Source organism: Gavialis gangeticus, unplaced genomic scaffold (genome assembly GCF_001723915.1).
Source record: "Gavialis gangeticus isolate Ggan-Ray unplaced genomic scaffold, GavGan_comp1, whole genome shotgun sequence".
Classification (NCBI taxonomy): Eukaryota; Metazoa; Chordata; order Crocodylia; family Gavialidae; genus Gavialis; species Gavialis gangeticus.
In genome coordinates this window covers 168,008,591-168,020,632 of record NW_017728992.1, presented here as the reverse complement: position 1 = coordinate 168,020,632, position 12,042 = coordinate 168,008,591, and the positions used below count along the sequence as shown (strand labels likewise).

The window sequence follows — 12,042 nt, the reverse complement described above, 5'->3', positions numbered from 1 at the left end:
TTTTTTTTTTTTTTTTTGCAATTATGTCTCTAAGTCTTTTCCCGGCTACAATACTTCTGAAACTAACTGGAGACAGCTATTACAAAACACCAATGTGTGATTAGTACCATATCATTTAAAAATATAACCCCTGTTGATTAACAATTGTGCTACCTGATGCTAGCCAGACCTCCAGCCTTGAAAAATAAATTACCTTTTTTCTGCTTTGATTACTTTTTGCAAAAACTGGAACCTAATTTCTACTACAGTACACATCTCAGGAAATTTCTCCTTTACTGCTGAGTTCCTGAGGCATATTGCCCCAAATGCAGGTTAAATCGAGAATTTTCAGCTAGAGCTCAAATTGCACATTTCATTTATATTCAGGGGAGCAGATCTAAATTATTGTTTCAGAAGTACTGACGAAAACATGACTGAAGTGCTCAAAATTTACCAAAGTGACTAATGACTCTGTATGCCCCATTTTTGGGGACGGGGCATGAAATGATATACCCTAAAGACTTTTCAGAAGGTTGTGCTCACCACTTCCTGGAAGTCAGGCCCCTGTAAGCTGCCAGGCAGTCAAATATTGAGGCAACCAAAATCACTAGTCACTGTTGTAAATTTAAGACCACAGAATAATATAGTTCATATAGCAAAAGTTGTAAATCCTGCTACTATTGTTTCTCCTTTATTTAAAAAAAAACACTTAAAGTAAGCAGTTGCACAGGTAGCATAGTCCAAACTACAATACTTTTTATTTTTTTTAAATTCTACTATCTTTTCCAGAAATGAGAAGGAAATCTTTTTAACTCCTTTAACATAGGGGTATCAAATATATGGCCTGAGGGCTAGATCTGGTCCATGGAGCCATTTCACCCAGCTCCTAGGGAGGCTAGAAATTTGGGGCAGAGCCCACCACTGAAATTCAGGGTACAGAGCCCATTGGGGATGCACATTTTTGGGGGGTTGGAGTTGGGAGGATGGGGCAGAGGATGGCTGCATTAACTCTGACAGCTCCCTGATACTACTTACTCCCTTGCTGAAGGTGGATCCCCATCTGACTCCTAAGAAGTTTGACAGTTCTTCTCATGTGTTTTAATTACCTTTAATTAGCCCCATAACATCCAACTGTAGGGGTTTACACCTTACTTCTAAGGCACAGACAGAGAAGGAGTTAGTGCCTATCTTTTATACAGAAGTCTAGTTTAGAGCACATGCATAGGCTGTGGGAGGAAGGTTCAGTTCTGACCCTTGTTTGACAGGATTCAGACCTACACCTGCCATTTTCCAAGAGAGTGCCTTAACTACTTGGCTGCAGGCTGTTCTGGGTAAAGGGACTCTAGACTCCTCTTCATGCTGTGCAACCGTGTGAAAAAGTTCAAGAGTCGCTAGGGCAAAGGATGACAATACAGTTACTTTATTGCTTCCTAGTTATGACACCTACCTCAGTTTACATTTCCTTTAAGACAATCACTGCAGATGCCATATCTGACATTTCTCAGACTTGATAATCAGGTTCAAACCAAAGCACACATAACATTAATAAAATTAAACAGAAAGATCTTGCTATTTGAAGGGTTACTTATTAAATATTGATTTTTTCTGTTGAATTTTTCTGTGAAAAAGCATGCCAGTATTAGCAGCAGAAAAATATAACCTGCAATGAGTGTAAAAAAGCTGGCAAGCTTAAAAAATGTCTGATTGATCAGTAGCCAGAATTCAGCTGCCTCCCTTACAGCAACAGAAACAGAAACATCTGAAGAAAACAATGGCACTTGGCTCACCAATAGTGTAGTATCTCTTCAGCTCACTCCTCCGTGGATTACGTCTTTGTGTATTTGCGGTGTTGTTCTGCTCCTCTTCAGAAGTGGCTGTCTTAATGACAGGCCTGGCATGTGTTGCCTGCTGTCCTGGTGCTGCCAGAGGGTTGCATCCTGCTGCATTAATATCTACAGACTGGGACTTTTTCTTTAACCTACAGACAAATGGAAATAATGGACTATTAATCCTTGTCATATAGCTGCAATATTTAGCTCTTTTCTTAATTTACATACACAGAAAACGTAACACCATAATTCAACAACGTATTTGTATCACAGTTGATCCTAGAGGCCTAACTGAAAATACAACATTGTGGTAAACTAGCAAAAGACCGTAAGTTCCTTGGGGCAGGAACTATCTGCAGAGATAAGACATGTGTTACCTTGGGCTTTACAGATGGGGAACTGAGACACAGGGAAAATACATGATTTTCCAGAGGCCACATAAGAAGTCAGGTGAAGAACCAGAAACTGACTCCAGAATTTCTCAGTCCCAGTCAAAGGCCGTAATCCCAAAGCCCTCCTTCCATTCCACACTGGCTGCAACATCCTATTATCTCTTACCTTAAATAAGAACTTACACTGTATTTTGTCTACTACAATTTGAGGTCATAGAACAACAATTTCTTCCCCAATATATTAAAACTTGATAAAGCTACACAATACAAATTCTGTAGCAAGCAAAAATGTCAGAGAATCATGAACTGAAGCAGACACAGGTACTACATTTACAAAATGTCTTTATAGTGTATCATTTGTACACTGGGGTTCCAGACACAGCCCTGGTGAACAGATGTTCTCCCAGATCCTGATGTGCACCCCTAATATACATATAGGCTGCCACCATCTCCCCCCTGAACCTATGGTTTCCAAAGCTGAAGAGTCCCATGCCTCTCAGCCTCTCCTCATAAGGCCTGTTCTCTTGACCTCTGATCATATGTGTGGCTCTCCTCTGGACTCTCTCAAACTTCTCCACATCCTTCCTAAAGTGTGGATCCCAGAATTGCATGCAGTACTCCAACTGCGGCCTCACCAAGGCTGAGTACAGTGGGAGGATAACATCCTGGGATTTGCTAGAGAAGCATCTATGGATGCAAGCCAGAGTTTTGCTCACTTTACCAGCTGCAACATTGCATTGGTGGCTCATCTTGTGGTCAATCATAACCCCCAAGTCCCTTTCGGCCGTGGTGCTAGCAAGCGTAGCACTGCCGAGCTTCTAGGTATGTTGTGAGTTCTTTGTCCTGAGGTGGAGCACCTTGCATTTCTCTGTGTTGAAAGTCATTAGGTTTTGATCTGCCCGCTTTGCAAGCCTGTACAAATCAGCCTGAATCCCCACCCTACCCCCTAGTGTGACTATGCTTCCCCATAATTTAGTGTCATCTTCAAACTTAGCCAGTCTGCTTTTGACACCCAAATCCAGGTTGTTTACGAATAAGTTAAAGAGTACCAGTCCGAGTACTGAACCCTGAGGCACGCCACTGGTCACCATGCACCATGTTCACTCAGTTCCATCAACCATAGAGCCAGCTCCCCAGCCTCGGACCATAAGGTGTCAAGGCTGCAGTTCCCCAATTTTGTCATAAGGATATCGTGGGAGACGAAGTCAAAGGCTTTTTTGAAATCCAAGTAAATTACATCAGCCTCTCCTCCCCTGTCCAGGTGATGTGTCACCTGATCATGGAAGGAGATTAGGTTGGTCAGGCACAACCTACCCTTAATGAAGCCGTGTTGGCTGTGTCTCAGGGTGACGCCTTTTGTTAGCCTATTGTTGATGGATTCTTTAATAATGTTTTCCATGATCTTCTCCAGGGATTGAGGTCAAACTCATTGTCTTGTAGTTCCCTGGATCTTTCTTCCTTCCATTTATGAAGATAAGCATCACATTGGCCCTCTTCCAATCTTCAGGAACCTCTCCCAATTGTCACGATTACTGGAGACTTCATGGCTCATTATCATCTACCTGGTTCTTGCTAATCTTTCTCTACTCCATGGGTGTTAACCACTCTTCCCTTTTAAATGGTCTTGACTTCCACAATTTAAATGATCCTTTCTTCTGCAACTCTGTTGTCTGATAGCCATTCCTAGTGATGACTCTTCTGTTTCACAACCTTGCAGGCTGTTTTCAGCTCTAGCTAAAAACCTTAACTCAGGTGTGGTAATATTAATTCAAGTGTAGAAATGACTGACAGTGAAATATTGAAGGCACTGTCAAGACACTCAAGGAGGTTAGATTTTGTTTTATGACTCTGAATAAGGGATGTACATTTAAATATAATTACTTCAGGACTAATGGCACCATATCATTTGACTATTTTTGCCTAATTTGTTGTTCTTTTTTTAAACTTTATATATAATCTAGCATTATATTCTGTATTATTCAAGCATTATATTTGTTTTGGCTTTGATCTTAAACTGAATATAGCACTGGCCATCTAGCATATTGATAAACCTTCTAGTTCCTCTTTAACTAGAGAAAAATTAATGTCGTCTTATATGGGACGAAGCCCCATACCCTCTGCCCTCCCCATTTTCAAAATCACAGATTCACCTATGAGAAAGGGTAAAGCCTAAAGGAAAAAGGAACTCTTATACCCAGGTCATATCTATGTAACTCTAGCATATATCTACTGATGTAACTGGTGAACTTCTATCAGATAAACTATTGCCGGGAACATCAAAACCATCTAGAATAGTGCTTCTCAAAGTGGTGGTCAGCAGACTGATTCCGGTCCACAAGTCACTGGTCGCTGGTCCGCAGCGAGTTGCCAGAAAAGAAATATATTTGCCAGTCCGCAGCTAGTTTCCAGGAAAGAAAGAAATATATTTTCAGAAGCATAACATTGATATGTCATAGCGCCACAGTTCGTACATTTCAACACTCCAAGTGACGTAACGTCATGTGAGGTGAGGAAAGAGAAACAGCCGGTCATGCATTTGTGTAGCACTGTTACATGCAGTTGCTGCCACTGGCTGAACTGGGCACCGGTCCCTGGCCCACTGGAAAAAAAATTGCCAGTCCACCACACCAGATAGTTTGAGAAGCACTGATCTAGAGGATCTGAACAACCAGATCCAATTAGTTTTCAGTGGAAAAACTGGATCTAAATCCCTCAAGTGGCTTTGACAATCTCAGCTGCTGCAGTTACATGTGCTATATACAGTCAGCAGCCAATTTTTCAGGTACCTACCTTATAAGATAAAAATAGCCCTGCTCCAAGACTGCAGAGTGAGAAACACTCCATTTTTAATGAAGCCAACTGCATAAGTGCTATTAAGCACAAAAATGGAAATATTTGATATTTTAAAACCAAATCTTGAATGAAGAGTCTGTAAAATATCTAGTCAGCTACTTGATTTCATTCTGAAAATAAAAGGGATTTGTGACACCATAGTGCAGCACAGAATGAGATCAAGGGGTTTCAACCACACTGAATGCCTATGTCAATGAATAAAGAAAAATGAGAAGGTTCACCAGGCCAGATAAAAACATCTGCACTCTCTGGTAGCATCATCTCCTAACACTATGCTATTCTATTCTTAAAAATGTTTCATCCATTTGCCAATTATATGTAAAAGAAAGAAGGTGATTTAATCAGGGAAATGAGTTAATTAATATCACCAAGATGTTTATTACTACTACACTGGAAATTCCTAACAGCAGTACTGTGTTCCATAAGATGGGCTCAGAATGCCATTGGCCAAGAAGTGACTTACAGCAAGTAATCCAATGCTACGAGATGTGGGCTTTTCACAACACTCAAATGTACTGAATGGTTCTGGATAATAATGTACAACACAAGACGCTTAATCCAGGAACCCAGAGTACAGATAAGTAGCTGGGTATGAGGTTTTCTACAGGGCTGAGAAAGCATGACTACCTAGCCCTCCTTACCCAACCCTGGCCCAGCTACTCCAATGGTTGAAGTGTCCTTTTTAGCCCAACAGAATAGACAGACAGATGGGAAGCAGATGATTTTATCAATGTAAAATTTTATCAATGTAAAATGAGATTTTAAAGTATTCCTACTCAAAATTATTATATGTTTTCTCACTACCAAGACAATCTGCAGGACAGTTTAGTTAAGAAAGATGTAAATTGCACCAGAAAACCAGTTACTAGAACGGCTGGCTGCAACTTGACACAGTTGCTCCTTGTTCTGTCATCTGCCATCGCTGAGAACAATCCAGCTCCATCCTCTTTGGAACCACCCCAGGTAGCTGAGGACTTTCAGGTAATTGCTATTAAATCTCCCCTCAGTCTTCTCTTCTGCACACTAAATAAGATCAGTTCCCTCAGCCTCTCCTCAGAAATCATGTGCCCCAGCCCTCTAACTACTTGTGTTGCTGCTGGACTTTCTCCAATTTGTGGACATGCTTTCTGTAGCAAGGGGCCCAAAACTGGATATGGATCCAGATGTGGCCTCACCAGTGCTGAATAAAGCAGAAGAATCACTTCCTTTGACCTACTGGCAACACACCTACCAATGCAGCCCAGTATGCTGTTAGCTTTCTTGGCAACAAGGGCACACTGCTGGCTCATGTTCAGCTTCTTGTCCACTGTAACCCCAAGGTCCTTTTCTACAGAGCTGCTGCCCAGCCAGTCAGTCCCCAGCCTGTACTGGTGCATGGGACTGTTCTAAGTGCAGGACGTGGCCCTTGTTTGTATTGAAGATAATGGCCACTGCCTCTGCAATCACACTGGACAACTTCCTCAGCACCCTCGGCTGCATTGCGTCTGGCCCCATGGACCTGTACACATTCAGCTTCTCTAGATAGTCCCTAGCCCGCTCCTTTGCCACTGTTGACTGCTCACCTCCTCCCCAAACTGTGCTGCTGGGTGCTGCAGTATGGGGGATGACCTTGCCTGTGAAGACTGAGGTAAAAAAAGTCACTCAGTCTTTTGCACATCATCTGTAACTGAACTGCCTTTCCCATTGAGTAAGGAACCAACACCTTCTCTAACCTTCCTCTTATTGCTGACATACTTGTAGGAGCTTCTCATTACCCGTCATGTCCCTTGCTAGCTAAAACTCCAACTGCACTTTGGCTTTCCTCATTTCATCCCTGGATGCCCGATCAATACGCTTATACTCCTCCCTAGTCTTTCATACAAGTTTCTACTTCTTGTAAGCTTCCTTTTGTGTTTTAACTCACTGAAGAGTTTCCTGCTAAGCCAAGCTAGTCTTCTGCCATACTTGCTAGTCATCCTGCACATCAGGATAGTTCATTCCTGAGCCCTCAGTAAGGTTTCTTTAAAGTACAGCCAGTTCTCCTGATCTCCTTTCCCCCTCAGACTGGCCCCCCAAGGGATCCTGCCCGTCAGTTCCCTGACAGAGTTGAAATCTGCTTTTCTGAAGTCTAGGGTCCTTATTCCTCTGCTGCTCTCCTTCCTTCCTTTCCTCAGAATCCTGAACTCAAATTATCTCATGGTCACTGCTGCCCAAGTTGCCATCCATTTATATGTTCCCCACCAATTCTTCCCTCCTTTTGAGCAGCAGGTCAAGAAAAGTACAGCCTCTACTTGGCCTCTCCAACACTTGCACCAGGAAGTTTTTCCCATCACTGTCCAAAAACTTCCTGGATTGCCTGCGCACTGCTGTATTGCCCTCCCAACATATGTCAGGGTGATTGAAGTCCCTCACGAGAACCAGGGACTGTGACCTGGAAACTTCTGCTAGTTGTTTGAAGAAAGCCTCATCTACCTTGTCCTCCTGGTCTGGTGGTCTAGGACACGTACTGTGACATCACCCTTGTTGCTCTCTCCTCTAACCCTAACCCAAAGACTTTCAACAGGCCTATCTCCAGTTTCATACTGGCATAACTACAGGAAAACTGACAGTGATAGCACAGCTCAGCAGTACGTTCACTCTTCATCACCATTTTGCAGGTATGTAAACATAGGAACATAAGTCTTGGAAGAGAAATCCTTAGACCAAGTCTAGTCCCCAGCTACCATATGTGGCCAAATAACAATGGGCCCATTTCAGAAGAACATAAAAATCCAACCCGGGATCACAGTAGAAGCAGCTATTGAAAATATTAGTTACAAGTTCATATTCTAAATGGTCCCATGCTTGACTTTGATTGACTTCAGTAGTTTTGCAGCTTCAGTCATTCTACAGGCACTTGAACACTGAAGGAAATAAATACTGGCATGGAACCTAACTTTTCTACATCTTAGCTAGCAAACTTCCAAACTTCCTTTACACAGCAGTCAAGATACTGGTTGTGCTGCCAAGAAGGATGATAGATAACAAAGTCTGTACTAGTATGCTGATGCTGCCACGTGAGCTACTCAAGCAAGGAGTGTTCTGGTAGACTGAACAAAATTCACAAGCCTTCTCAAAGCTTGCTTAAAAGAATATAAAATCCTGAACGTAAGTTCAGGAAACTTAGTTTTGTGTGACAAGACATAATAAGCATTAGACTTGCAGTTTTATCACATCACAGTGACAAGATGCAAGCTCTGTATTTATAGATTGTGGGAGAAGAGGGTCAGTCACTGAGTGTCCAGTCTTCTTCTGTTCCCCACACACTATTTCTTGCCATGTAGGAGTTATATATTTTTACATTGCCTTTATTGGGCTGGTACTGTGACATGATGACATTTACACTTTGACAAAGTGTAACAGTCATGACTGTGATGCAAGATTTATGAGCAAAAACTGAAAGAACGAAGATTATTTAATCTGGAGAAGAGAAGATTGAGGGGGATTTGATAATAGTCTTCAAATACCTGACGGACTATTATAGAGAGGAAATGGACTCTTCTCCATGACCACAGGATACAGAACTAGAAGCAGTGATCTCAAGCTTCAGCAGAGGCAATTTAGGTAGGAGATTTTTAGAAGGATCTTTGACTACAAGTGTAGTCAAGCATCAAAAGAGTCTTCCTAGATGGAGACATCTCCATCCCTGAAAGTCTTCAAAAGCAGATACTTGCCTGCGATGATCTAATCAGGCATGATTAGAGATGGGATGATCAGGAATTATCCTGCTTTGAGTAGGGGGCTAGAATAGATGACCTTGTGAATTCACTTCTGCTACTACTTTCCTATGATCCTATAATATAAATTAACATGAAAATCTTCATTTCACCTAGTTCCTAGCTTCTGCCCTATTTCAAGATTTCTTTTTTTAAATAATGGAAAACCTCACACATGCACATAGATAGTTTAGCATCTCTTAGAACATCTACTTGATAGTAGCCTGCAACTCCTTCCAGCAATGTTGATACAACTGAGAAAACCTCCTTCAATATTGCTTACAATGACGTGCACTCACCCGGCTACAGTCCCCAGACAGATGACCAAGCAAACATTTCAATGTTAATAGTAACTCTGAAATACATCCTATACAAACAAGGGATTTTTAAAAAGTGCTAACTTGCATATTTCATATAGTAAATCGAAAAAAAGTTGTGTGGCACAGATTAGAAATTGTGTAAACATTAGGAAGATACATAAACTCTTTTACCACAACTACCCTTAACAGAGAATGCCGTAATTGTTAATATTTATCAACAGGGACCCGGGTTTTCCATTTGCTGCCAAAAAACATGGATTTACTCCTTTAAAGGAGAAAGATGTGGATTTTCCTGCTTAAAGGAGAAAACTGTGGCTTTCCCCTTTTAGGCTGGCAGTGGCCCAGCCTGCAAGGAACTGCCTGGGGCTGAGGGGAGTGGGAAGGGTACAGCAATCGAAGGCTGGGGGCGTCACGTGTGTGTGCACATGCCCTTATACATGGCCGGCATACAGCCAGGCAGCATGGTGGAAGCAGAGGGTGAATGTGTGTGTGTCTGTGTATGTGCATGCGTAAGAGATGGGTGTGCTGGAGGGGCAGATATCTTTAAAATGAATTCTCATTTTTATTCCTTACCCTATTTTGAAAATGTGAGTGCAGTTTTATATTTTGACTTTAAAAGCCAACAAATGGCATGTTATCATCCCAGCCTGACCAAATAAACTCCCTGTGTTCTAGGGTAGCAATTCAAAATGACATGTTACTAAGAGTTTTAAAACATTTACCAAGAAAAAAAATCCCAGAAGGCAAAATATTTGCTTGTCCTGATCTTCCAGTGAATTGCCAATGTAGGTCCCCTACCCCTGCAACTAAGAGAATTTAAAGGAAAGACAAACTCACTCTTTAACTACTGTATATAAAATAACATGGTTCTTCTATGCCCCTAGTGATTATTTTAGAGACTTTATTGTACACAGAGTACAAGAAAGAAAAATTGGTCATTTGAAGAGCCTGCTTCCTTTTCAATGATGTATTCAGCACCTGTGACATTCGTGAATGCCCAAAGGTTCTGGCTATGAATTCCATTTCTTTATAACAAGAACAGAGGATTTAGAATTGGAAATTAATGCTTCTCCAGTCCACAGCTAGAATGTTCTTCTTTCTATTCTGGAAAAAGTCTAAGATTTCTCCCAAGTCTGCCTGAGAAATATTCCTTCTCACCCAATCTTCCTGTAGCTTTACTTACTTCAGTACAGGGGTCCATGGTAAGAAGGGGGTTCTGTGTGGCCCTGTGGGTAAGCCAGGGGTCATAAACCTGAGAGTAAAATCTTCAATACTATCAAGCCATGGCATATGAATCCCTCCCACTGACATCCAGAATTATTAAAAACATGGTGTAAACAACTCTAAACTGACTTGAACTTGAGTTCAAATAAATCAATATTTATATCTGCATTTAATCATTTCTAAAATGGGTACAGTGATACTTTTCTCACACACAAATGAGCAAGACTTCACCTGTGTGTCTGTAAAGTTCTTTAAGATCCTCCAAAGAAGGGCTCTGTATCCTGTTTTCTAAGTCATGATTTTACTCTGAATCTCTTGATTTTGATGATCTTGTCAAAGCCTAATCTTCTGAAAGCAAATGGTTCCAGAAAACTGAGGCTGCCAAATTAGTTAAAGTTCGCAGCCCTCACAGTTACTGAAGTTTGAAAATATGACCTAAGTGTCTCCTAAAGGTTCTGAAAATAGAAGCAAATACGAAGAACCCTAAATGAGTTCTTCTCTCTAAACCTGTCTAAACTCAACAAGAACACTCCTCCAGAGAGATAGATTGCACTTTTGAAAGAGCCATCCAGATACCATGTGAAGAATTGCTGCAAAACAGAAGAAAAACCCCCATGAATCACACACCACTGGTTATAACATATCACCCGTCCCTGGAACCTATATGGAAAATCTTGAAATAACTGCAACCCATACTAGAAGGAGACCCAATCCTCATATGGATCGCACCAGAACCACCCATCCTATACTTTAAACAAGCACCAAACCTCGCCAACCTCATCATCAGAAGCAAACTTCCTATGACCCAAAACACACCGAATCAATCCAGACCATGATGAAACAACAAATGTAAAACCTGCCAACCTATATCCACCACCCCCACAATGACTACGCCCCACAAGAGAACCATCAACATTCCTGAATCTTAAACCTGCACCTCCAGAAATGTAATACAGGCAACCCCCGCTTAGCACTCTTAATTGGTTCTCGAAAAAGCAAGCATTAAGCAAAACCAAGTATTAAGTGAAACCAATGTTCACTTTCACCTTTCACTTTCTAAAGCCACCAAAATCGCCCTGAAACCATCAAAATTGCCCTAAAGCCACCAAAATCACCAGAATCAGGGCTGTCAGGATTAGTGTCAGTTTCAGTGCTGTCGGTACGATGCCCATGAGTGTTATAATGAAACTCACTGAGTGCTAAGGGGAATCGGGTATCATAATAAAACAAGCGTTAGAGCGAAATAGCACTAAGCAAAACAGCATTAAGTGGGAGTTGCCTGTATATCTCATCCAGTGCACCAAATGCCCTGATGGAAAATACATAAGAGAAACCAAACAACAACTGTGCACCAGAATGAAAGCACACCAGAAATCTATCAAAGACAAGAATACCCAATTCCCTGTGGGGGCACATTTCTCACAAGAAAACCACATTATCTCCAATCTCTCAGTTCTAATCCTCAAAGGGAATTTACAAAACACCTTTCACAGACGCACTTACGAACTTCACTTCACCAAGCTACTGGATACAAAAAATCATGGATTAAATATAGACATTGGATTTATGACACATTATAACCTGCCTTAACATCTGACTCCCCAGGTAAACCCTCCACTTTATAACAGCCATTCTCATTCCCTTTCCCCCCACACTCCTGTCTCTCATCCTTTGACTACAACTACATTCATTCCCCTGCCCTACACACCAG

The 12,042-nt window shown here is 41.6% G+C and overlaps 1 protein-coding gene across 3 annotated transcripts in view; it reads right to left on the bottom strand.

Annotated features, from left to right (window-relative positions):
- OXR1 (oxidation resistance 1) overlaps nucleotides 1–12,042 on the bottom strand; it is a 608,937-nt gene that overhangs the window by 374,745 nt on the left and 222,150 nt on the right. For all 3 annotated transcript variants that reach the window (XM_019528058.1, XM_019528061.1, XM_019528059.1), the window contains exon 2: nucleotides 1,767–1,957. In XM_019528058.1, the coding sequence (XP_019383603.1) occupies nucleotides 1,767–1,957 (191 nt within the window). The remainder of the gene's footprint in view (nucleotides 1–1,766; nucleotides 1,958–12,042) is intronic.